This window comes from Triticum urartu, chromosome 7A (assembly GCF_056163025.1).
Source record: "Triticum urartu cultivar PI428250 chromosome 7A, HENAU_Tu73, whole genome shotgun sequence".
In the NCBI taxonomy this organism is placed as follows: Eukaryota; Viridiplantae; Streptophyta; class Magnoliopsida; order Poales; family Poaceae; genus Triticum; species Triticum urartu.
The window spans coordinates 10,944,899-10,972,274 of NC_141879.1; the positions used below are offsets into that span (position 1 = coordinate 10,944,899).

General features: G+C 45.0%; 1 protein-coding gene, 1 long non-coding RNA gene, 1 other non-coding gene and 1 pseudogene across 9 annotated transcripts; all 4 read left to right on the forward strand.

Annotated features, from left to right (window-relative positions):
- The first annotated feature begins 8,054 nt into the window (after positions 1-8,054).
- On the forward strand, positions 8,055-13,971 carry LOC147956897 (uncharacterized). 2 transcript variants are annotated; one of them, XR_015611517.1, is made up of 3 exons: positions 8,055-8,441; positions 12,422-13,542; positions 13,688-13,971. It is a non-coding gene; the product is annotated as an uncharacterized LOC147956897 (long non-coding RNA). The 2 variants fall into 2 exon arrangements; XR_015611518.1 differs by having other exon boundaries at positions 12,422-13,186; positions 13,267-13,971.
- Positions 8,454-12,207, forward strand: LOC147956898 (uncharacterized; annotated as a pseudogene). The gene is made up of 2 exons (XR_015611516.1): positions 8,454-10,132; positions 10,418-12,207. The product of XR_015611516.1 is annotated as an uncharacterized LOC147956898 (transcript).
- Positions 13,972-15,106: 1,135 nt separating the features above from the next.
- Positions 15,107-19,942, forward strand: LOC125520122 (uncharacterized). Of its 5 annotated transcripts, none has more exons than XR_015610609.1 (3): positions 15,107-15,349; positions 16,713-18,260; positions 18,390-19,942. XR_015610609.1 is itself a non-coding variant. In XM_087535154.1 (3 exons), the coding sequence occupies exons 2-3, from the start codon at positions 16,504-16,506 to the stop codon at positions 18,165-18,167; spliced, it is 1,590 nt and encodes a 529-aa protein (XP_087391280.1). In that variant the 5' UTR covers positions 15,214-15,349; positions 16,460-16,503; the 3' UTR covers positions 18,168-19,858. The 5 variants fall into 5 exon arrangements, 3 of the variants coding, with proteins under 3 accessions (XP_087391279.1, XP_087391280.1, XP_087391281.1); XR_015610610.1 differs by having other exon boundaries at positions 18,441-19,942; XM_087535154.1 differs by adding an exon at positions 16,460-16,638 and having other exon boundaries at positions 15,214-15,349; positions 16,713-19,858.
- Positions 19,943-23,343: 3,401 nt separating this feature from the next.
- LOC147956899 (signal recognition particle RNA) lies at positions 23,344-23,647 on the forward strand. The gene has a single exon (XR_015612435.1).
- Positions 23,648-27,376: the final 3,729 nt, after the last annotated feature.

Consider the following 27,376-nt stretch of genomic DNA (forward strand, 5'->3'; position numbering starts at 1 on the left):
ATGTATGATTTCTAATAAGTTGGTTGCTCGCTCCATTGTTCCTGAGAACGGAGTCTTGGTCATTTTACCCATGAGGCATGGTTCGCACGTATCAAATGATTCGTAATCAAGAGACTCCAAAAGTCCATCTGCATGGAGCTTCTTCATGCGTTTGACACCTATGTGACCAAGGCGGCAGTGCCACAAGTATGTGGGACTATCATTATCAACTTTACATCTTTTGATATTCACACTATGAATATGTGTAACATTACGCTCGAGATTCATTAAGAATAAACCATTCACCATTGGAGCATGACCATAAAACATATCTCTCATATAAATAGAACAACCATTATTCTCAGATTTAAATGAGTAGCCATCTCGAATTAAACGAGATCCTGATATAATGTTCATGCTCAAAGCTGGCACTAAATAACAATTATTGAGGTTTAAAACTAATCCCGTAGGTAAATGTAGAGGTAGCGTGCCGACGGCGATCACATCGACCTTGGAACCATTCCCGACGCGCATCGTCACCTCGTCCTTCGCCAGTCTCCGCTTATTCCGCAGCTCCTGCTTTGAGTTACAAATGTGAGCAACTGCACCGGTATCAAATACCCAGGAGCTACTACGAGTACTGGTAAGGTACACATCAATTACATGTATATCACATATACCTTTCGTGATGCCAGCCTTTTTGTCCGCTAAGTATTTGGGGCAGTTCCGCTTCCAGTGACCACTTCCCTTGCAATAAAAGCACTCAGTCTCGGGCTTGGGCCCATTCTTTGGCTTCTTCCCGGCAGCTTGCTTACCGGGCGCGGCACTCCCTTGCCATCCTTCTTGAAGTTCTTCTTACCCTTGCCTTTCTTGAACTTAGTGGTTTTATTCACCATCAACACTTGATGTTCCTTTTTGACTTCTACCTCTGCTGATTTCAGCATTGCAAATACTTCAGGAATGGTCTTTTCCATCCCCTGCATATTGAAGTTCATCACAAAGCTCTTGTAGCTCGGTGGAAGCGACTGAAGGATTCTGTCAATGACCGCGTCATCCGGGAGATTAACTCCTAGCCGAGTCAAGCGGTTATGCAACCCAGACATTTTGAGTATGTGCTCGCTGACAGAACTATTTTCCTCCATCTTACAGCTGAAGAACTTGTCGGAGACTTCATATCTCTCGACCCGGGCATGAGCTTGAAAAACCATTTTCAGCTCTTCGAACATCTCATATGCTCCGTGTCTCTCAAAACGCTTTTGGAGCCCCGGTTCTAAGCTGTAAAGCATGCCACACTGAACGAGGGAGTAATCATCAGCACGTGTCTGCCAAGCGTTCATAACATCTTGTTCTGCAGGGAAAGCAGGTGCTTCACCTAGCGGTGCTCGTAGGACACAATCTTTCTTGGCAGCTATGAGGATGATCCTCAGGTTCCGGACCCAGTCCGTATAGTTTCTGCCATCGTCTTTCAGCTTGGTTTTCTCTAGGAACGCGTTGAAGTTGAGGACAACATTGGCCATTTGATCTACAAGACATATTGTATAGATTTTAGACTAAGTTCATGATAATTAAGTTCATCTAATCAAATTATTCAATGAACTCCCACTCAGATAGACATCCCTCCAGTCATCTAAGTATAACATGATCCGAGTCAACTAGGCTGTGTCCGATCATCACGTGAGACGGACTAGTCAACATTGGTGAACATCTTCATGTTGATCGTATCTTCTATACGACTCATGCTCGACCTTTCGGTCTTCTGTGTTCCGAGGCCATGTCTGTACATGCTAGGCTCATCAAGTCAACCTAAGTGTTTGCATGTGTAAATCTGTCTTACACCCGTTGTATGTGAATGTTGGAATCTATCACACCCGATCATCACGTGGTGCTTCGAAACAAAGAACTGTCGCAACGGCACACAGTTAGGGGGAACACTTTCTTGAAATTATTATGAGGGATCATCTTATTTACTACCGTCGTTCTAAGTAAACAAGATGCAAAAACATGATAAACATCACATGCAATCAAATAATAGTGACATGATATGGCCAATATCATATAGCTCCTTTGATTTCCATCTTGGGGCTCCATGATCATCTTGTCACCGGCATGACACCATGATCTCCATCATCATGATCTCCATCATCGTGTCTTCATGAAGTTGCTCGCCAACTATTACTTCTACTACTATGGCTAACACGTTTAGCAATAAAGTAAAGTAATTTACATGGCGTTTCTCAATGACACGCAGGTCACACAAAAATAAAGACAACTCCTATGGCTCCTGCCGGTTGTCATACTCATCGACATGCAAGTCGTGATTCCTACTACAAGAACATGATCTCATACATCACATATATATCATTCATCATTCATCACAACTTTGCCCATATCACATCCAATGACACTTGCTGCAAAAACAAGTTAGACGTCCTCTAATTGTTGTTGCAAGTTTTACGTGGCTGCAATAGGGTTCTAGCAAGAACGTTTTCTTACCTACGCCAAAACCACAACGTGAATTGTCAATTTCTATTTACCCTTCATAAGGACCCTGTACATCGAATCCGATCCGACTAAAGTGGGAGAGACAGACACCCGCCAGCCACCTTATGCAACTAGTGCATGTCAGTCGGTGGAACCAGTCTCACGTAAGCGTACGTGTAAGGTTGGTCCGGGCTGCTTCATCCCACGATGCCGCTGAATCAAGATAAGACTAGTAACGGCAAGCAAATTGACAATATCGACGCCCACAACTACTTTGTGTTCTACTCGTGCATAGTAACTACGCATAGACCTAGCTCATGATGCCACTGTTGGGGAACGTTGCAGAAAACAAAAAAATTTCCTACGTTTCACCAAGATCAATCTATGGAGTCAACTAGCAACGAGAGGAGAGTGCATCTACATACCCTTGTAGATCGCGAGCGGAAGCGTTCAAGAGAACGGGGATGATGGAGTCGTACTCGCCGTGATCCAAATCACCGATGACCAAGTGCTGAACGGACGACACCTCCGCGTTCAACACACTTACGAAGTGGGTGACGTCTCCTCCTTCTTGATCCAGCAAGGGGGAAGGAGAGGTTGATGAAGATCCAGCAGCACGACGGCGTGGTGGTGGATGCAGCAGTGATCGCAGCAGGGCTTCGCCGAGCTTCTGCGAGAGGGAGAGGTGTAGCAGGGGAGAGGGAGGCGCCAAGACTTGAGGTGTAGCTGCCCTCCCTCCCCCTCCTTTATATAGGCCCCCTAGGAGGGTGCGCCGGCCCTAGGAGATGGGATCTCCTAGGGGGGGCGGCGGCCAAGGGGGTGGAGTACCCCCCAAGGCAAGTGGAGGCGCCCCCTCCCCTAGGGTTCCCAACCCTAGGCGCATGGGGGGCCCAAGGGGGGGCGCACTAGCCCACCAGGGGCTGGTTCCCCTCCCCACTTTAGCCCATGGGGCCCTCCGGGATGGGTGGCCCCACCCGGTGGACCCCCGGGACCCTTCCGATGGTCCCAGTACAATACCGGTGACCCCCGAAACTCTCCCGATGGCCGAAACTGCACTTCCTATATATAATTCTTCACCTCCGGACCATTCCAGAACTCCTCGTGACGTCCGGGATCTCATACGGGACTCCGAACAACTTTCGGGTTACTGCATACTCATATCTCTACAACCCTAGCGTCACCGAACCTTAAGTGTGTAGACCCTACGGGTTCGGGAGACACGTAGACATGACCGAGACGGCTCTCCGGTTAATAACCAACAGCAGGATCTGGATACCCATGTTGGCTCCCACATGCTCCACGATGATCTCATCGGATGAACCACGATGTCGAGGACTTAATCAATCCCGTATACAATTCCCTTTGTCAATCGATACGTTACTTGCCCGAGACTCGATCGTCGGTATCCCAATACCTCGTTCAGTCTCGTTACCGGCAAGTCACTTTACTCGTACCGTAATGCATGATCCCGTGATCAACCACTTGATCACTTTGAGCTCATTGTGATGATGCATTACCGAGTGGGCCCAGAGATACCTCTCCGTCATACGGAGTGACAAATCCCAGTCTCGATTCGTGCCAACCCAACAGACACTTTCGGAGATACCTGTAATGTACCTTTATAGTCACCCAGTTACGTTGTGACGTTTGGCACACCCAAGGCACTCCTACGGTATCCGGGAGCTGCACAATCTCATGGTCTAAGGAAATGATACTTGACATTCAGAAAAGCTACAGCAAACGAACTACACGATCTTTGAGCTAAGCTTAGGATTGGGTCTTGTCCATCACATCATTCTCCTAATGATGTGATCCCGTTATCAATGACATCCCCATGTCTATAGCCAGGAAACCATGACTATCTGTTGATCAATGAGCTAGTCAACTAGAGGCTCACTAGGGACACATTGTGGTCTATGTATTCACACATGTATTACGATTTCCGGATAATACAATTATAGCATGAATAATAGACAATTATCATGAACAAGGAAATATAATAATCATTTTATTATTGCCTCTAGGGCATATTTCCAACAGTCATCGGCGTCCTCTTCTTCTTCATTGTCTTCCATCATAACCCCTCTTTCTCCATGCTTAGTCCAAACATTATAGTGGGGCATGAAACCGGACTCAAACAGGTGGACGTGAATGGTTCTTGACGTAGAGTAATTGTGACCATTCTTACAGTCAGCACATGGACAAGGCATAAAACCATCCGCTCGCTTGTTTGGCTCAGCCGCAAGCAGAAAAGTACGCACGCCATTAATGAACTCGGGAGAGCATCGGTCATTGTACATCCATTGCCGGCTCATCTTCAATACACAGCACCGAAAACATCAAATTAATACAATACATAAAGTTCATACATAAAGATCATACAACACTTAAATGCAACAAACAAATAACTCTCTAGCTAAAGAATTTAAATGCAACAACAAATGCGATCAAGATCGCAACTAAGGTAACAATTGATGCAACATCATAATGATACCAAGCCTCACTATGAATGGCATATTTTCTAATCTTTCTAATCTTCAAGCGCATTTTCTCCATCTTAATCTTGTGATCATCGACGACATCGGCAACATGCAACTCCAATTCCATCTTCTCCCCCTCAATTCTTTTCAATTTTTCCTTCAAATCCTCGTTTTCTCTTTCAAATAAATTTAACCACTCGACAATAGGGTCGGTTGGAATTTCCGGTTCAACTACCTCCTACATACAAATATCTATGTCAACTTGATGGGCATAATTTGTCATAAACACGAAATGCAATGAATAGTTTTAAAAGAGAATATACCACATCCGAATCATAACCCGAACGAGGGCCGACGGGGACGGATATCAAAACCATGGCACTATGTATAACAAACAATGTATGGGTAAGATAATTATATGAGTAACTATATATCCAAATCACACAAACATCAATTTTTTATATAAAACTTCATGAACAAGAGGCTCACCACAAGGTGGTGCCGGCGACAGGACGTTGCGAGCGATCGACGGTGGTTACGACAGAGATTTAGAAGGTACTAAGTAAACCACACCTACATATGCAAACTAAGTGTTATTTTTGACCTCAAATTGCATATAAATCAAATACTAGCACATATATATAATTCCTCCCAAATTACTAAACTCAAAAATCAATCACTATATAAAGCATTGCACGAACTAATCTAGCAATGAGAGATGAAAGGAAAAAGTTGCTAACCTTTGTGATCATTTGAATGGATGGGGGCCTTCAAATCTTGACAAATTTTGGGCAAAATATGTGATGAGCTTGAGAGGAAGAGGGAAAAGAATAAAGAGGAGAGGGGAAAGGGGAAGAATAGAGCGAGCTCGGGTGGACGAAGAGTCTATGTAGGACGACCTTTAGTACCAGTTCGTGATACGACCCGGTACTAAAGGTGCTGGAGGGGCCGACTGACAACATACTGCCACCACTCACTTTAGTACCGGTTCGTGGCACGAACCGGTGCTAAAGGTTCGCCATGAACCAGTACTAATAAGAGTGGCCGGCTAGCCGTTGGAACCGGCACTAATGCACACATTAGTGCCGGCTCAAATTCAAACCGGCACTAATGTGCTTCACGTTTGACCCTTTTTCTACTAGTGCTGCATGATAAGATAGAAATGGGTAAAAACTAACAATAGAAATAATATCTTCTCCCAATAAGTGGATCCTAAGAAAGTTAACTGAAATGTGAGTAATGTTTCATCCAGATTGTATTACTCTACTTAAAGCATACAAATTGACAAGTATAAGCACCTTGTGAATTGACAGATATCTCAGTACGGACAACCTAGGCATAGCGCTGGCGAAGTTACTTGTTTAAACTAAATATGCGGAAAACTACATAAGGGGTTCATGAATTTGCACACGTATTTATTTATTGCCCAGGGCTTGCCTTTGCTTATCAACACTACCTCCTCTAGTAAGTCGAATGGCTGAACCATCCTCAATACCTCCCGGTATGTCTACTTTTATACTTCGTTCAACTTGGACTTTGCCTAAACCATAACAGTTTGTACAATGTTCGACAATTATCTTCCTGTTGCCATCACAATTTACACAAAAAGATATCTGCAGAATGTAACAGCAAGATGTAGTAATTAAAGTGTCATAAATCAAAAGACACTAACTAAAGTGTAGCATTCTGAACTTCATAAAGAGAGGACTTTGTTTCATAACAAACCTTCCTGGAAGGAATCTTAGCACAACAGAAATCATACCATTTTAGTTTATTTAGAGGCTGCAGTTGCTATCCATTGAAATCAAGATTATTCCCATTTAAAAATTAGGATCTAAATTCTGAGAAGTGAGCATACAGTGTTACTATTATAGTTAGGTGTTGATTTGAGCAGAATAATCAGCAAATTATAACTAATCAAGACAAGTTTGGTTAAAATTCAACTTTAAAAGTATAAACAGGACATACTCGATATCTATCAAATCATTAATCAACTTTGCTCGTACAGTGGATGGCATTTTTATATTGAACACAAACCTGCAAAAAAGGAGTTGAGAATGATTCATTTAGTAACATTTGTCCTAAAATCATGTTTGACAAGTATGTATTTATATTGAGCACAACCCTGCAATATTAATAACAGAAGAGCCGCCACTTATTAGATATTGATGAAGGAAAATCAATTAGTTTTGAGATACATGGGAAAAGCTGATGTCAATAGCTAACGTTTGTCCTAAAATAAAGTAGTTCACGCTTCACACTATCAAAAGCAAAAAAAAAAGGCATGAAGGAAGATTTATCACTTTCACACCCATGAAGTCTAGGTTCTCTAAGGAAAACAAGCTGTAGAGTTTCGAGAGAGGCACGGTTTTGCTTCCGCGAGAGGCATGATCGTGCTTCTCGGAAACAAAAAATAAATACGCGTTTTCACTTTTTTTTTCAGTGAGAGGCACGGTTTTATTTCCGCGAGAGGCATGCTCATGCCTCTCGAAAACGGAGAGAAAACGTGTATCCTTTTTTTTCTTCCGTGAGAGACATGGTTTTGCTTCCATGAGAGGCACGGCCGTTCCTCTCAGAAACAAAAAAAATGATTTTTTTTATTTCATGAGAGGCACGGTTTTGCTTCCGTGAGAGGCACGGCCGTGCCTCTCGAGAACGAAAAAATGGGTTTTCTTTTTTCTTCTTCCGTGAGAGGCACGGTCCGTGCCTCTCGAAAACGAAAAAAATGGGTTTGCTCTTTTTTTTTCTTCCGTGAGAGGCTTGGTCTTTTTTTTTGCATTCCGGTTCACGTCTAGTTTTTGCATTCTTTTTTTTTGAAAAAAAGTTTCTCAAAACCTATCAACATGGGATCTAATTTTAAAGGTCTCGACGCTAGGAATTTAATGGTGAAAACTGTTCGAGTTTTGGACACATGTTTTAGAGATAAAACGTTTTACATAAATAAATCTATGGAAAGAGAAAACTTCCGCTATGAATGCACCATTTATCGTAATCTAAGAAGATGGGAGTGATCTTTGAAAAAGAATACTTTTTAATTAGTGATTTTCTACCAGAAACGTGGGACAACCTAGGCGTTTGAGGCCGTCCTCGATGACTCGATTTTTTTGACCGGTATACGCCATGGGTTTCGAGTGGCCGGCTGTTGTTTCCAGGGCTTAAATATCATCCACACACGGCGGCTGTGCACGGCGACGACCTGATCCTCTCCTGATGACTGCTGAGTTCCGCAGGCGCCCCAGCCGCCGAGCCGGAGCTGAGCGCTCGTAAGCAGGCGCCACGCGGACGAACGTTCATCCCTCCTCATAGCTCGTGCGTGCGGGACGCCGCCGACGAGCAGCCAGGGACGCGCGCCAGGCTGGTGGCGCGGCGGCGAGGGTGAGGGAGACGGCGTCAACGTCCAGCCGGCCGCCGGCGCCTAGCCGGATCGCGCGACCTCGTCTTCCAGCTCAAGCGCCCACCATCTCCTACGCCCGCTGGAGTTGGAAGCGACACCGGGACCAGGTTAGTTTTCGCCCGCCTGCTAGGTGCTTGCGTTTATTCCCCACCCACACATGACATGTGCTCTGCGTGTACTCCGCGCGTCCCTTGAAATTAAGCAATGACCATTTGTGGTGCATGTAACACAAGGCACTGAAAAATATTAGGCATATATATAAGCAAGCGATTAAACTTGCAGCACGTCCCTGTAGGCGTGTAAATACAGGATTCAGTGTATATTCATATTCCTACGGGTGAATCAAGCTTGGTCTTCGGCCAAGTCAAGTTTAATATGACCAAGTTCAGCCCCTCTAGCCTGCCTACCGCCACTTGTGGTATACCTTTTCTTTCTTTCTTTCTTTCATTTTTGCGGAAACACTTGTGGTATATATTGTACTTATGTAAGCAACTAGCTAGATGAAGTTCATACATTTAAGGCAAGTGTACTGAACTACTCTATGTATTAGGTCAGGTCACGCAATTACTACTAGTATATGATTAAGACAGACACCCCACTCGATGTACTTAAGCATTAATGTAAGAAATTCACTAGCTAGACTGGATTGAACCTGCAGTTAGCCTGTCCCTGTTAAGGGCCTCAAAGACCCTTTTGCTTACTTACCCCTTTATAAAAGAAGGCCAAGTCAAGTAAAATACTACCATCAACTCCAGTCCGGCCTGGCCTGTCAGTTGGTATACTGTATACTTATAAACCAGATAAGCATCTTGGTAGATGCAGATCAGGCATTAGTTTAAGGCAAGACCATGTTAACTATTGACCCAAGTCAAGCAGATGATATGTAATTAAGCCAGCCCCTCCATGTATGCGCTTTGATATAAGAAATCAATTAGGCATGTGTTACCACCAACCATGTGCACTCATACATACATTGGATTAAAGGGCGAGTTTGAAAGGATTCAGCCTCTCCCTTTTCCCGTGTGTGCCACTGATTGTTGAGCAAGAGTGTGAGAGCAAGAGCCATACTGCAGAGATGGGCATCTCTAGTGCTGTGGATTGGTGGGAGGAGTGGCAGCTGCGGATCCTCGTCCTTGGCAGCCTCTTCATCCAATACCTCCTGCTCTGCTCTGCCCCCTTCCGTAAGTTTGCTATTCCTTCCTGGTACAGATCCATCATATGGCTCGCATATGTAGGCAGCGATGCTCTGGCCATATACGCCCTTGCCACCCTCTTTAACCGCCACAGGAAGGATTATGGATCTGCAAACAGCAATAGCGTCCTGGAGGTGGTGTGGGCCCCAGTTCTCCTCATGCATCTCGGCGGACAAAATGCCATAACCGCTTACAATATCGAAGACAATGAGCTGTGGACGCGGCACATCCTCACAGCCGTGTCCCAGGTCACTGTAGCTATCTATGTGTTCTGCAAATCATGGCCAGGCGGCGACAAGAGATTGCTGCAGGCATCAATCTTGTTGTTCGCCACAGGTATATACAAATGCATACAGAAGCCTTGGGCTCTCAAGAGGGCTAGCATTAATAGTCTAGTCAGCTCTTCTGACCCTACCCCGAGGATGGCAAGCATGGTAGGCAGGACTCGCTTGAAGAGTACGTGCAAGAAGCAAGGGATTTTGTCCAGGCCTCCCAAGGAGAAAGCGATGCAGTGGACCTTGAGCACAAACATGTTCCCAAGGAGAAATCCCAAGGAGAAGCCTATGATGTGGAAGACAACCATCATCATCAATCCCAAGGAGAAGGTAATACAGCTAAACTTGATCTCAACCATATTCCTCAAGTCAATGGGAAGGCCGATCAAAAAATGCGCGTGATCAAAATAAGAGAAAAGGAGAGAAAATTCAATCTTGAGACCCGGAAGATATTTGTGGACCTTGCATTATCGTATCCTGATCGGCTGGATTTCCTAAAATATATCTGGGTACTTGATAAGAAAAAAACATGTGTTTTCTTGCGAAGAGGGTTATTCCACACATTTGATCTTCTCTACTCAAAACAAAATTTTAACGGATACGTGGAACATGTAGGAGAAACTGCCGCAGCGGCAACAATAAGAAAAGAAGCAGCAGCAGCAGCAGGAACTGTAAGAAAAGGATCAGCAACGGCGGCGGCAGAAGAAGAATCAGCAGCAGAAAGAAGCAGCAGTCGCAAGAAAAGAATCAGTACCAGAAAAGAATCAGCAGCAGAAAGAAGCAGCAACAGGAAGAAAAGAATTAGTACCAGAAAAGAATCAGCAGCAGCAGGGGCGGCGGCAGAATTTTCATTTTTGGACTTATTTTCTTACATCTTATGGGTAGCAGCTGTGTACCTGCCATTCACGGCCATCGGCCTCTTGCATAAGAGTCACAGAGAGGCTTATGATGTTAATGATGTCAAGGTTACATATGCCTTGTTCTGTGGTACTGCTGTGCTGGAGTTCCTTTCCGGGATCTTTCACATCATTGTAATGTGTCTGAGTGATATGAGGATATTGTCTGGCATGGTTTCCCAATATAGCCTAGTAAATTTCTTTGTCCGGAACAAAAGGCACAACAAGAAGATGTGCGTCCTTAGTTCCTTCAACTGCAAGGACTTTCTTGACCATCGTTGGTGCATGAAGTCATGCTCCTCATCTTTCAAAATTACAGAGTTGGTGCTTGGATATATAAAATGTTGTTGGGAGAAACACATAGTAGATGCTACCAGTTACAGGAGGTTCAGTGATCAGAGGGGTCAGTGGACTATTCAGCATAAAGGATGCGACCAAGATCAGGAATGGGGGCTAAACAGGTCGTTTGACGAGAGTGTCCTTCTCTGGCACATTGCAACTGACTTTTGCTTCTACCAAAAGGCCGGCACATCAGCTTGTCATGGAAAGGCCACGGGATGCAGAGAAATTTCCAACTACATGATATACCTACTGTTCGTCAAGCCTGAGATGCTATTGCCCGGCACAAGACAGTATCTGTTCAAGACTGCCAATGCTGAACTGGAGGACATCCTCAAGGACGACAAGCCATCGCTAATGGCGATCCTCAAGGGAAATAAGCCACTCCTCAAGTTCCTCAAGGGAAAAGGGCCATCTCCTGAGGAGACTGAAAGAAGACTTGTGGACAGAATAATCGTCAAGTTGCGGCGCACAGAATGCAGAGAGGATCTAGGATGCACGGAACCACCACTGAATGGAGAGAGGCATCCAACTACTCAGGAAGGTTTCATGCACAATACCTGGCAGATTGTTAATTCAATGCTTGACACGCTTGACACAACAATCAGGGAACACATAAACTTGTCGCAAAGAGGTACCACCGATGCAAAGAAATATCCAGCTGCACAGGAAGGTTTTATCCATGATGCCTGGAAGATTTCTGAACTATTGTTGTCATTGAGTGATGTGAAGATGTGGGAGGTTATCGAAGGTGTGTGGGTGGAGATGCTCTGCTTCTCGGCCAGTAGGTGTCGAGGGTACCTACACGCCAAGAGTTTGGGCACTGGTGGGGAGCTGCTCACACATATCTGGCTCCTGCTGTCGCACATGGGGATGGAGACCCTGTCAGAAAGGGTGCAGAGGAGGGACCTTTCTAGTGGAGGAAGAAACACCGGCGCCACTCGGTCGTCTTCCCAGATCAGCACCTCCACTGTGGAGGACATGGTTTGACCGTTGATGCTTATGAAGACCATTTCTCCCGCGCTTTCAACCTTAGTTGTCGCTTATTTGCTTATCCATGGAGGACTTTGTCTTGTTTGTGTATCTTGATGTGTTGTTTATCGGCGTGCTTCTCTACCATTGTTGTTCTTCAGTTAAATAAAAGCTATTCTAAGTCTGTATGTTTCTTATGACAGTGGCTACTAATCTGACACCATATTTGTAAGACTGGAATCATGACAGTCATTTGAATGCTTGATTAGCCTGTTAATGTAATGTATCACTGCAACCAAAATACCAGAATTGCAGTGTTGTTTTCCTTGCTAATGTCGATGATTGTCCCGTCGATTACTGCCCAAAGCAAGTGCTGTTGTTTCTTCTTTAATTTCTATGATTTCTGCTGCAGTGTTACTCGACTCAGTATACAGAGTGTTCGATGATGCCAAGGATATCAGATAGATGGAATGGGATGGAAGAGCTTGGCCGACAACAGGCTTCATACACTGGAGGTTTCATACGATGAAGCTGCTGCAGGTGCATCTATCTCTCGGCCCCAAGAAATGTACCAGCTGAATCATCTGAGAAACTTGTACATAGAAATAACCCTGTCTATCAGTCTATGTCTGTTTTGCTGATGTGCAGTTGGATTCCTTCGTTTCTTGATCTAAAGCTGCTCTTTTTGCTCAAAGCTTAATGCACAGTCGGTCCTCCCATGTTGAATTCAGTGGTAAATGATGGATGTCATGGCTCAACAAGATTCAGATCAACATCATCTTAAAAAAATTTAAGATCTACAGGACACATTGTCGCTGCAACGCAAAGAGCATATTTATAGTAGGAAAAAGTATCAACAACAACTTCAATCTTTTTTTCTCCGAAAGAACCACAACTGCTCTGCTGCTGCTGCTGCTATCTGACAGGAACCATTCTCAGATTTTCAATCATACTCGTTGCTTATTTGGTATCAGGTGGAATATTTGTCTTGACTGCTTATTGTGATGTGTTGATTATCTGTGTGCTTCTCTAGTGCTGGTGTTCTTCTGCTGAAAAAAAAGTCTGTAAGTGTTGCAATGTGTTGTTAATGTGCAAGAACGGATTTGATGTGACAGTCATCTGAACATTTGATTGCCATGTTGATGTGTCTTACGGATACGCATATCGATACACAAAGGTAAAATCAGCAGTGCTGCTTTCTGTACTTTTATTTCTGAGACTTGCCGTTGCAATGTATCTCCATCTGTCTGAAAACAGAGCGTTCAGTGACGCCAAGTTTGGGGATTCTATCCATTCAGCTAGTGGTGCCTAGCTTGTGCACCCAACTGGTGGCCATAACCTGCTAACCAGGTTTTTTCTTCTTCTTCTTCTTCTGTAAATCGACGTAGACGCGTAATGGCTGGTGACTTGCAGGCTAGCGTATGATGTGTGCTGAAGTGTGCATTTCCACTCACGGATAGCTGGATCTGTTCCTGGTTCGAATCACTGCTGGTGTTGCTTCTTGTGCTGGGGCAAGCCGGGATTCTGCATCTGGTTAGTCGTTCGGCCCTCATCCAGACCAAATTGGGTTTCTGATGCTTTTGCCAAGTCGTGTGCTTCGGAGTGGAGTTTATTTGATGGTATCTTGAAGAAACTTGAGATGTTATTGAGCAGTATACCTCTTGCATCTTCATTTCAGATAACACCTGTCAACCTGCATTTTTTCCTATGGTCCTGCATCTTCATCTTCGATTGCTTTGGTACATACAGTTGTGGGCTGGCGCGTTTGTCAAATGCTACAGTGTTGAGTTGGGTAGTGGCATACACTTTGTGGGGCAGTTTTGGGCTCGTCCTACTAACTCTGTAGTACTGAACGCGACTTGTTCTGGTGTCCTCTGGAGCTTATGGTGTTTCGGAAAGTATATTTGCTTCCAGGATTTTAGTCTACTTGGTTCGCATGATGCATACTTCAAAATAAATTATGTAACAATTTAAGGCTAATTTTGAATTATGGTGATATTTAGATCAATACTATTCGTCGGTAAATTTAATGAACTTTGAACCGATACATTAGGCTTGTTTTGTTTGTTTAATCATTTTTGCCAAAGTTTGATGCTTTGGATCGGGTTATGATTGGGAGAGATGCAATCGCCACTGTCCGACACATTCTTTCATCAAGCGTGTCATTAATGTCAGTTCTCAGTAGCAGCGTGTCACTACCCATCCAGTATGTCACCATGCTCGTCAATCTTGGATCGGGCCACCACAAGGTACAAGTAAGATCATTGGAGATGGTGATATGGGAAGAGACTGAGATAGAGGTGCAGACGCTCTGGTATGCCGGGGTCACCTGGGAAATTACTAGGGCTCGTAGTGGATCACCTTCATGGGCATCACGGACGCGCCGACTTTAGTTGCTCTTGCCTGTCGTGGAGCTTTGGCTTTGGTGAACGATCTGAACATCTCTCGGGTCCTAGGGACTGTTTGGATGTTGCCCGTGATAACCTTGCCAATTTGTGGGCTAGCTAAGAAATTGGCGAACCTTTTGCCCGCCCATGAATGGCCAGGAGTTGGCGTGAAATTGAACTGTGAGAGTGCATGCAGTCGAGGGCGAGCAAAATAATTGGCACCAATCCAAACAAGTGTCCTGGGCGTGGCCAACGCCAAATTTTTGGCTCAAATCCATGTCCTTAGTGTCTTCGGATTGTATATTGGCAGTAAGAAACATTGAAGCTCATGGTGGCAGGCGGCATGGTGCAATTACAAAAGAGATTCGAGTTAGCTCACTAGAGTTTGATGAGTGTAATTTTACGCATGAAAGCATGACTAGAAACTTTGAGGCTGATAGCTAGCTAAATTTTCTCTGTCATCAGGCGTAGGAAGGCATGTGTGGTTTCTTAAGCCAAATGATGTTGTAACGATTCGACTGAACTTACATGAATAAAGAGTTGTTACATCCCTAAAAGAAGTACTAACACACACAAATATCTACTCAGGATAGAGACGAGTAGCAAAACGTAGAAAAGTATAACGCCGGTTGAAAAGCGAGTGTGAGATTTCGAGGCTGTGCACGCGGCAACAACGTCCCTGTTGTCCAGCTCAAACAAGGACAACAATAATGGTGGCGACGGGAGGTGAAAGTTAAGGGTTGACGGACTTTTCAGGTCTTCGCTGCAAGTTTGTATTTATTTTTTGAGGTGAAGATGATATGCAGGTGTGTGGACCTGAGGCTCCTGTAAGTGTCTTTTTAAACCCCTGTGGCCTCAGCAAGCCGAGCATCATCCAGCGCACTCACACTTGCATATACTGGGAAAAAAATAGAAGGCTGTCGTCGTATTGTGAGCTCCGGCCTAAAGCAACGGTACTCATCTTTTCTCTCTTCTCCATACTACTACCTCCATACAAAAAATATAAGATGTTTTGGTAGGTCATTTTAGCCTACTAAAATGTCTTGTATTTTAAAATGGAGGTAATATTATTCACGGAGTAATACATTATCTTTGTGTCTTTCAACAACCACTCCCTAAAAAAAACATGATAACTGCGGTGCTAGAAGGCTGATTTGAAGAGCAAAACCATCATCCATACAAGATAAAACTCATTACTAAGGATACGAGTAAACATCAATTTATTGATAGATAAGAACATCTCTAGCCGATCCCTTATATGTTAACTTCTTGTGTGCCTTCTTATACTTAACTCATAATTTGAGGAGTTAAACAGTGGCTGGATTTAGCAGAACCCTTAAATTTAACTTCTCAAATGAGTAACACCAAATAAAAGTCTCTCTTCATCTTCTTTTTCCTTCTTCTTCCTTCCGATGCAAGGACGGAGAGAACGGCGGGTCAAAAAAGATGATTGGGGAGGCAGCACACACAAACGAAACAGCTGCGCACACATGCACACGTAGCCGAAGTAGCTTGACGGCGCCCTCGGCAGTTGTTACCCAAGGAACGGCTGCAGCTTGCACGTTGTGTTGTCGGCTGCATGCAAGCACACTCATGCACAGCGGCGGCGGCGCGCGCGCGCGCGCACACACACACACACACACACGCGCGCGCGCGCGCACATCACACACACACGCACGCGCGCTCGGGGCACACCCGGCTGCACCTGGGCATACCGGTGAACACACGGATGCACCTAGGCGCCGCCTTCTCACACCTCTTGCGGCCAATTTCATGAAATTCCTCACCGCCGGCGAGATTCAAACACCGGAGAAGGGCGGTCGGTGGTGTGTGGGCAGTGTAGGTTTCATTCCCGGGACGGCGGTGGTGACATGCGTTGGTGGAGGCAGCAAAAAGAGGCATCGTTCATGAGAAAGGAGAATGATCTTTTTTTTCTGTGGTGGCTCTGGATTAGTAAAAATAAGAGATTTGGACTGCTTTTGGGGGCAACTCTTAATTTTTATACTCTTCTAACCGTCTAAGAGTTCGGCTAGGTATGGCTAGCTCTCAAATTTACTCTATAGTTTTTTAGGGAATCAGCTGGAGATAATCTAAAGTAAACCTATGCATGGACTACCATAGTTTATGTGCTACGGGCCAGGCCAGGCCGTTTATGTGCTTCGGGCCAGGCCGGGCTTGGGATTTTTGCTTCTGGCTTTGCCAAGCCTGGCCGGAACCCCGACCCGGTCAGACGAATGATCAGGTTTACTCTAAAGCAAGTCATAACAAGTTTACCAATAACCTTCCATTTTGATGCTTATATTTTATATTTTGCAGGTAGCAATGGCCTCTGCGCATCCCAATCGACCCAGAACCCCCGCCATGCTTCTACTATTGGCGTTGCTGCAGTTCTCTTTGGGTGCTAGCAAAATCAATTGCGCAACGCCCCTTGATAACAGCACGGATGTGCTCTGGCTGCAAGCTTTCAAGCATGGGATTACTTCTGATCCCTCCGGATGGTTGAGCTCTTGGAACTCCAGCGCCAACCACTGCATGTGGACGGGAGTGAGATGCAGTCGTAAGCATCCAGGGCGTGTGGTGGTGCTTCAACTCTTTGGCCTAAACCTAACTGGCCAAATCAGCTCCTCCATAGGGAACCTTACGTTCCTCAGAACCCTGAACCTGTCCAAAAATAGCTTCTCTGGCCGGTTACCTCCACTGAACCATCTGCAAAAGATTCAGGTCCTTGACCTGAGCAGGAACAGGTTGCATGATAGTATCCCAGATGCAATTACCAACTGTTCCAGCTTAAGGAAAATACGCCTCACTACGAACTTCCTAGTTGGCGAAATTCCTCCAAAAGTAGGTCTCCTCTCCAACCTCTCAGTTTTGGATCTTTTCGCGAATAACCTCATCGGGATCATCCCGCCAATGCTTGGCAACATCACTAGCATGCGAAGTCTTGTCCTTGCAGCCAACAATATCACTGGAAGTATTCCTGATGAGCTTGGGAAACTAACAAATATGTGGAACTTGGCCTTAGGACAAAATATGTTGTCAGGTGGATTCCCACGGTGTCTCTTCAACCTGTCTAATTCTCTTCAAATATTAGGCTTGGGGTCGAATATGCTAAGCAAGGAAGTGCCTCCTAACATAGGAGACGACCTACCAAATCTCCAAATGCTTGTTTTGTATGACAACATGTTTGAAGGTCAAATTCCGGCTTCACTAGGCAATGCTACAGGGTTAGAATGGTTAGTATTTAAAAATAATAATTTAACAGGTATGATTGGAGAATGGATTGGGAAGCTAACACGGTTACAACGTCTTTACCTCCAAGCAAACAGCTTCATTGGGCCATTGCCATCATCCCTTGGCCAGCTTACTCAGTTGCGATATCTCACTCTAGGAAACAATAAATTTGAAGGCCCTATACCACCCCTTGGCCAGCTTACTCAGCTGGAAGGGCTCAGTCTAGCAAACAATAAATTTGGAGGCCCTATACCACTCCTTGACCAGCTTACTCAGTTGACATACCTCAATCTAGCAAACAATAAATTTGGAGGCCCTATACCACTCCTTGACCAGCTTACTCAGTTGACATACCTCGATCTAGGAAACAATAAATTTGGAGGCCCTATACCACCCACCTTAGGGAACTTGCAACAACTCTGGTATTTAGACCTTAGCCAGAACAATCTTGAGGGTAACATACCTATTCAGCTTGGCAGCCTTACGTCACTTTACAAACTAAACCTTTCGTCAAACAAGCTTACTGGGAAAATTTCCTGATACTCTGTTCAAATGTCAGAACATACAAGCTATGCAAACGGCCAAAATTAGGTGGAGAATCAAAAGTCTGAACGTAAAGCTAGTCAGCTAGAGGTACGCTTTGGATGTAAACAGGTGTGAGAAACACCAAGCTTGACATGTAATTTATATATACTCCAAGATTGTTATTGTTGTTGTACTGTTATACTGTTTCATTTCGTTTGTACTCCCCCAATTTTTTAGACCACTTGGTCGGGGAGCAAAAAAAGAGACCTGACACCGGTGTCACCCCAGTTCGGGCGACTCGGGCGGTTCCCCAACCCTAGCCACCGTCGGGGCCGACTACTCCTTCCCTCACCCCGTCGCCGCTGGAGGACATCGCCGGGATGCGTCCGGGGGCCGACGGCAGTGGCGGGGATCCTCCTCTCTCCAGCGTCTCACGGGTGGTGCGCGTGTGGAGGAGCAGCAGATCCGGCGGCAGCGGCGATGGCCGCCGCGGCGACGGCGTTGGCTGGCCCTGCCACGGGCGACGGCGATTGCGGCGCGTTGGGCAATCCGGTCACGGGCGGCGGCAATTTCTGTTGCGGTGGCGCGGCATCCGGCTTCAGATCGGCAGCGATGTGGAGGGCCTGGTGGGCTGCTTGGCAGCACCTCCGGTCAGATCTGTTCTAGTCGGTGCAGCCGGCGATAGTGGTCATCTCCTCCGTCGAAGGTGGTCGGCCTGAGGCTGGGTGATCGGATCTCGAGATCCGTCATCTAGTCCCATCTGCGAGTCGGGGAGACATGGTTGCCGTTGAAAACCGAGCCAACGGCAGGCGATGATGGCATCTGCGCCATTACCTTGATGAAGGCATTATCGAGTAACTACAGTCAACTCACTCGTGCTGCTCTGGGGGAAACCATTCTGGTGTTCTGGATCAGACGATGGCGGCACTATGGTGTCGTTTCTCTTTTGGGAGTATCGTTTGTGGAGTAGCGCTGGAAGGCAGAGGCAGGAGGCGGAGCGACTTCGTCTTGAACGGAGCTTCGGTGGACATGTCAAGTCATGCCTGGCTGACAAGTGCTACGCTTTGTCATGCCTACTGGGCAGGTGCTACGCACGACAGATCTTCCAGAGTCTCCCCGTCGGGATGGACGAGCGCAGGGCGGTGGCATCGTCCGGCGTCGTGGTGGCGTCGACGGTTGGTGGGGCTGGCAAAGATGATGCGGATCTCTCTCCTGAAGATGGGACAACGGTTCGATGATGATAACGGCTTCTAAAACGTGCCCATGTGGTGTACGCTTTAGGTCTGCCCCACCGGTTGGTTCCGATACGTTATATGGATGGATCGGCGATGACTCAGGGTGGACACGGTCCGAGCCGATGTTTGGACCGGCCGCCGGCGATCCGGGCCGGACCGGACCGAGCAGCATGACGGTCCTAATTTCAGGGACCGGACCAGCAACGACGAAGCCCGGACCGGACCGAGCGGACCGGCCAACGCGACCACCGGCGGCGACTTGCACGTGTGCAGCGGCGAGGTGTACGACGTGCGCAGGTGCTGTGGCAAGGTGGGTGACATGCGCCAGCGCCGTTGTGGAGGTGGGCGACGTGCCGTGGGTAGTGCGTGGGCGCCGCGGTTCTTTGCCATGAACGTGCACATGTTTGTTGATTAGCATTTTTTCCGTTGCATGCAAGTAATCTATCGTGTGCATGAACCCATGATTTCTCGTGTGCGGGCCTTGCGTGATTAGCGGATCAAATGGGACGTGGAGTTAATCGTCAAACGGTAACATGATTTTTGGGTCAAGCCCTATTTCTCTCGTACTTTCAGTTTTCTGTTTTACTGAACAAAAGGAAACGGCATCATGGGATCGCGCGTGACGTGATTAGGGCATGTATAATGGTTGATAAAATAGTTTTATCTTAAGTTTTGCATATAAATTAGAGATGACAAAAAACATGTCTATAATGGGTCATCTCTTAGCCTTATCTTCAATAATTAGTTGTTCCTAAAAATATGGTGAGACAAATTGTGCTAAGAGATCATCTCTTGTCTTCTCTTAAATAAGATAAGACAAGCCTTCTTTTATGATTTCTCTCTCCTCCACCTTATCATTTATCCTATGTGGCACTTTTAAGATAGAACCATTGTACATGCCCTTATAGGAAGCTTACGGTATAAAATCTAGCACCTTCCAAAACAACACTTGCCTGATTTGTTGAACGAGAAAATCACGGCCTAGCGTTTCTCCCACGATGCGAAAATCACGGCCGAGCGTTTCATGAGTGCGTGTGTGCGTGCTCTGCTGAAACTGTTGCCGTGATTGAGAACTCGCGAACGGCGGCAGTGCACGCACCACATCGACGGCGAGCGGCGGAAAGAGGCTATGGGGCACGAAGAGGAGAACAAGGAAGGAGAGGGCAAGCTCGGGGACACAGTGGTTCATCCAGGGGCTGCCGGTGGCCGCGACGATGACTGCGTTTGTCGGTCCGCTCGATTAAAGACCGGACCGGACCGACATTTTCTCGGGCTTGATTTGGCAGACCGGACCGCCCAATTTATGTAGCGGGCCAGGATCGAGCGGGCCAAGACCGAGCGGGCCACGAGCGGGCAGAAAAGCCCGCTCGGTACGTCCACGCTGAGCGACGACATCGGTTATAGATATGAGGAGTGAGAGCACTCCGCATTGTCAAGTTTGTAGGTGTGAATGGTGCCTTCGGGTGGCTTGATGTATGTCTTTGTTAGACCTTCGTGAAATAATTAATAAAGATGGCCGTATGAATCGATTGATGTAAAGGCCGAGGGTTTAATCTCCTTTTCCAGAAAAAAGTCTCATCAGCAATACATAATTGAGAAGCTGAGTGAGCTAGTGAGCTTGATTAGCCAGACTAGCTGCTAGTTAACCGCCCTGCTGTTGCTGAAGCAGGGGAAGCAGGAGCAGCGAGTGAGTAGGAGCACTGCTACACGGTGATCTCGACGACAGCGAGCGTGTCGGTTGGGAACCGGCAGGAGCCGGCGTGGGTGCCCTGCAGCGGCACGCATGGTGCCGCCGGCCAACACGCCCTTGACGTCGGCGCAGTTCCACGACACGCTTGCCGTGCAGACCACCTTGAACGGCGCGCCCTGGATGCCCTGCATCCTCACCGCCCCCTTCCACGCGCCGGTGTCCACCACCTCTTGGTAGCTGATGTTCACCAGCACAGGCACCGCCATCTTGATCTGTGCCGCCAACTTGGTGCCCACCGTTGTCTTGTCCTCGACGCGCACGTCCTTGTATAGTTGTATACTCTCTGTGGCCTGCACTTGTCTTCTTCCTTGGCTCCAAACTTCAAATGCAGATTGTTATTCTATCCTGAAACCTGTCATCATAATTGATGTTGCCTTCATCAACATAGTCCTGTTTCATCATACTTTCTTCATTCATGGAATGAGGCTAGTCATAGTGCAGAGTAACTTAGACTAGTAACATACATATGTTACTAGTGTATGTTACTACCTTCATAGTGAGTAGTGTTATAGGTGTGGTAACATAGATGCCTTCATTTATTATTTTGTAGACTCATTATGCATTGGAAAGCGCTATGTGATGGTAACATATTATGTTACTCTATTTGCCTCTTTCCTCATTAAATACTTGCCACATCACCATTTTTGCTTATGTGGCATCTATGTTACTACCTATGTTACTCCCACTATGACCAGCCTGACAAATAGTTAGTAAAAAAGGCGCCATCTCAAGAAGCAAAATGCAGAGGTCCTTTGAAGTTTTGATCAATCACAGGAGACAGGCATGTATCAATCTATCAACAAAAGGTTAACCAGTATGTCTAGCCAGGCTCCACTAGAAAATTTAGAGAGAACCATGTATTAATTTACAAGCAAAAGGGTTGACCAAAATGTCTTCTAACATAAAGGTGTCCATACCAATACCAGTCACCAAGGCCAACCACTAGTGTCATCAGACAGGACAATTAGTGCAAATGATTTGCAACAAAGTCCTGCGAGGAACATCACAGGTTACTAATACTCTGGATCTTGGGACATGACAGGTTGGCAACCATTTTTTGCTCGACACAAGTGTCCAAGATTGGCAAATCATTTGGCTTAACAGATGCAAACAGTGTCATCAAAGATTTGCAGATAACATAGGGAGAGACAAACAGCCCCAAACCATGCCTGGGACAAAACAGACCAACAGAAGCTTCTCATACCGACAGACACTAAAGGGTTACATCGAAAATGAACACTATTCATATTTCAGAATACAGTCAATCAATGGAGCCCCCTGAAGGCTTATAAATAGACAACCACGCAGGGAGCAGACATGAAGCATAAGTGCAAGCATACAACCAAGAAAGTTCAGTCACAGACACCTCCTTCACCACCATGGGCGAGAAATTCTGTGCCGGCGATCTCATCGGAGTCTACAAGGGCGAAAGGCCGAGCGGGATTCGGCCGGCACCACGTCGTGGGCAAATAAAGCTGAGGATAGCGCACATCGTCGCTTCGGCGCTCCTCAGGACTACATCGCAGCTTCCTGCTCTGGATCACAAGTGAAATGTCAGTGACTCTGTACATGTTAGGATTTGTTGTAAACCGTTCCCCCTGTGTAACTGTCCTTGCCAGTTTGACAAAGTTGCTCCTCTTCCTGCACATCACGGTGTGGGCTTCATAGATGATGATGCCGTGGTTCGTTTTCGCTTTCAGTGCTTTGATCTTCTTCTTGTCTTGCATCCCTTTGGTCCTTATTTTGATCACTACCATAACAGGTTGTTTATAACCCGATTCGCTCTCGTCGCCAGATGTTTCCCCTTGAAATTTCTGGTAAACTTCTGATAAACTTCCCCTTGAAAAGAGAACTGCTTGTTGAGCCACCTGCATCCAGTGGAGGCAGCATTACATGCAGTTAAAATATCTCCTTTTGGGGATTCTTATACTAGTAAAATATTTCCTTGTCCCCACTTTATACTATTTCCATTTCTGCGAAGCAAGTTCACTATGCTAATTAGCACTAATAAAATCCACGAATGGCTGCCCAAACCTTGTCCACATGGCCACGTTCATTACCCTAAGCTGCCAAAGCCCACGCTAAAAATATCACCCAGTCGCATCATTCCCACCAGGAAGCACAGCACTCCTCCTTCTTTAGTCCCACCTCGCCAACCGAGGAGGCATTCGACCGGCTTAAATATCCGTCTCCACTCTCTTCACTCGCCGAGCTCAGTTGCGAGAGCTTGTAACCCAAGTGGAGGCATTAAGGTGATGTGGACGCTCTTGTAGCGCTGCGGGCCTGGCCTGGGTGTGCTACTGCTGGCCCGCCCGTTCCAAGTTGCGTAGTGGACCGCCTGGGGCCTATGCGAAAGCTGAGCCTCACGGTTCATAATGTGGCAGGCACAGCGTTAGGCTGGCTTCACAGAACAGCGATTACTGCCCGCTTCCAACGGTGGAAGGATAACGGGCCGCTGCACTCCTGGGCCACTTGGGCCTCGCAACCTACTCTAGCGAACCATCACTTTTTTCTTTCTGCTGCATATAAAAGTATTTTTTTGCTTACATTTTTGGCTCTTGAGTATAAATTAAGAGTATTTTCATTTTTTTGCTGCATGTAAGAGGTTTATTTTCTTACTCTTTTGACTTGAGTATAAATTGTGAGTATTTCCTTTTTTGTGCTGCACATTAAATTTTTATTTGCTTGCAATTTCGACTCTTCAGTATAAATTGTGACTAAAAAATGATCGACGAACTAGGCGGCTCACAATCTTGCGAGGGAAGGCCGCGTGAAAAAACTCTGTAAAACTTGGTTTAATGTTCCTCTAGTTTGTCACTAGTGCAGAACCGGGCAATAGCAGGGCAGCCATAACCGGCACTAAAGTGTGGGCACTAAAGCCCCCCCCCTTTAGTACCGGTTCAGCACGAACCGGTGCTAAAGGGCAACCACGTGGCACGAGCCAGTTCCGGGGGCCGGGAGCCCTTTAGTACCGGTTGGTAACACACCAACCGGTACTAAAATGTTTGGGGGGTTTTTGGTTTTATGATTTCTTTTTCATTTAATTTTATGTTTTCCATTTTAATTCTTTTTCGTTTGCTAGTATTTTACGATACTACACATTGTACACGTTATGCATATATATATATATATATATATATATATATATATATATATATAGGTAAAATAGATGGGGCACCTAGGTGGCTGGGCACCTTGATTGTTTTGGAAACCGTGATATATTTAATTAGTTTCCTACTCATTCTTCATGCAAGACTTTCCATACTTATGATTTATTTTTGTTTCCTAATTATTAGGCATGCAAGACTTGCCATATAATAAATCATATTAATGTTTTTTATTTGAATTGACATGGTTATTTAATGCGCGTATTTTTGTTTCCTAAATATCTAATACATACCAACTTGTATATACTCAATATTTTTTGAACTCTTACATGCCATTTTTGGTTCCTAACTATCTAATATGGGCATCGAATACCTACTAATGAAATTATTTACATACGTGATATGTATATACCCAATAATATATGTCCTAACTATCTAATACTTGTATCCGGTACCTACTAACGATGTACATACACGGTACGTATATTTCAGGTCACGTAAAATATGGCTACATATATACCTTGCTATGTAAAATATACCCAATGAACTCCTAGTGTACCTTCGTAGCAAAAAAAAAACTCCTAGTATACCCACATAGTTTATACGACATGGTCACATAAATCTTCTAGTATATACCCAACGAACATAAATAAAATAGTATACCCAATGTGTCTGCACACGTATATACCCCGCTATATGAAAAAGTGTAGAAACGGTTAGGTATGATGTCAACGTATATATAGTAAAATATGGCTACGTATATACCCGACTACATGAATTATGGCATCCATAGGTATCTGAATACCCGGGTACAAATCTCACATCTGGGGGGTATGCAAAAAAATATGATGGGTATGCACATACCAAAAAAATATCCATTTTGAAAAAAGCTTGAAGACGTACATGTGTATTTTCCCATGGAGACAAAAGATAACTATACCTTCTGTTCCCAAGACGATCATATACATACGTATCTAATTATGTATATGCCTTCCTATTTTTATGTAAAAAATAAAGAAATGCATGTATAAGAAATAAAGTTGGGGACATACCATGGAGCATGCATGGCCGGACCATTAATTGATGTTTTTCCCCTATATTGTTTAATCTGGGCATTAAGTGTCCATATGAAGCAATAATTTGCAATAATTATTTCCTAATAAAGAGCTAACATGGTTGACCCAATACTGCTAACACTAATTACACATGCACATATCTGAATGTAATCCAATGGTTTGTAGGTAAGGTGCTTGGGCACCTAGGTGTCCCAAACTGACGTCCTATATAGGTAAAAACCAATCATATATATAGATCATCAATGTCTCACAAACCACCATATTAATTCACACATACACACATGTATAGCTATATACAATTTCTCCTACATATGCATGTTGCCTTCGGAGCCAGTGGCATTAGCCTAATTGGTGCCTTCGGAGCACGATGACAATTGGAAGTGGTTCATGGGGGCGGTAGCGGGTAATAGTATTCTCCCTTCGGATTTATGACCTGGTCAAGCAAAAATCCTGCTATTTCCTCTTGAAGTGCTTGTACGCGCTCCATTTCTAGGAGCTTGTCTCGCACCTCTGTGAACTGTTAAGAAGAAGATCAATATGCATGTGTATTAGTTGTGTGACTAGATATCGATAATGGTGTACAAATTGTGAATTGTGTTCTGACAAGCGTACCCATTCCTGTCTTTGAGATCTGCTCCTTTCGGACGCCATCATGCGAATGTTCTCGCAAACGCAGAATGCACACAGATCAGTCCCCTGCGCCTGCTTTATGGCCTTTACGAGAATGGAATTTAATTTGATCAGATAATAATTAATCAAACATGATAATATTAAAGAGATGGAAGCTAGCTAGCTAGCTAGTACTACTTAATTACTTACCTTGGGTCGAAACCATTTCAGTTGTCGTTTCCATTCGCCTTCCGTGACGCTGATGAACCTTGCCCAAGCCCTGCCCGCTGACAAAGAAAATGAATAAAGGGGTTATTAAATAGTTCATATCATGAAATGACGAACTAAATAGGCCGAGATATATAGTTAATAATGATTGAAATTACCTGTTGACTATCCCAAACAAGATGTTATACTTACTATTTTCTTTGAGTAGTGAGTCCAGTATTTCAACTGTTCCGGTGTCAACTTTAATGATACACAAGATCCAGTGAAATTTGCATGCACACACGTTTGCATGTCTTAATTAAGCGGGCATATGTAAGCAAACACATGTAGCTAGCTAGTAGGCAAAAACAGAGAATTTGTAGTACAAGAAAGTGTGACTCACTGGAAGTTGTAAGGAAGTAGTATATCTTCATTGTATTTGAGGCGCTTCAAGAACTCGAACATGCTGTCCTCTACCTGCTTTTCATGATGCTTATTTATTTTCCATGTGTATTCATTAACGATGTTTGGGTCAATGAACCCAATGCCATAGCGTCCACCTTTTCTCATTTCATACATCTTCTGAAGAAATATGCCCTAGAGGCAATAATAAAGTTATTATTTATTTCCTTATATCATGATAAATGTTTATTATTCATGCTAGAATTGTATTAACCGGAAACATAATGCATGTGTGAATACATAGACAAACAGAGTGTCACTAGTATGCCTCTACTTGACTAGCTCGTTAATCAAAGATGGTTATGTTTCCTAACCATGGACAAAGAGTTGTTATTTGATTAACGGGATCACATCATTGGTTGAATGATCTGATTGACATGACCCATTCCATTAGCTTAGCACCCGATCGTTTAGTATGTTGTTATTGCTTTCTTCATGACTTATACATGTTCCTATGACTATGAGATTATGCAACTCCCGTTTGCCGGAGGAACACTTTGTGTGCTACCAAACGTCACAACGTAACTGGGTGATTATAAAGGAGCTCTACAGGTGTCTCCAAAGGTACATGTTGGGTTGACGTATTTCGAGATTAGGATTTGTCACTCCGATTGTCGGAGAGGTATCTCTGGGCCCTCTCGGTAATACACATCACTTAAGCCTAGCAAGCATTGCAACTAATGAGTTAGTTGCAGGATGATGTATTACGGAACGAGTAAAGAGACTTGCCGGTAACGAGATTGAACTAGGTATTGGATACCGACGATCGAATCTCGGG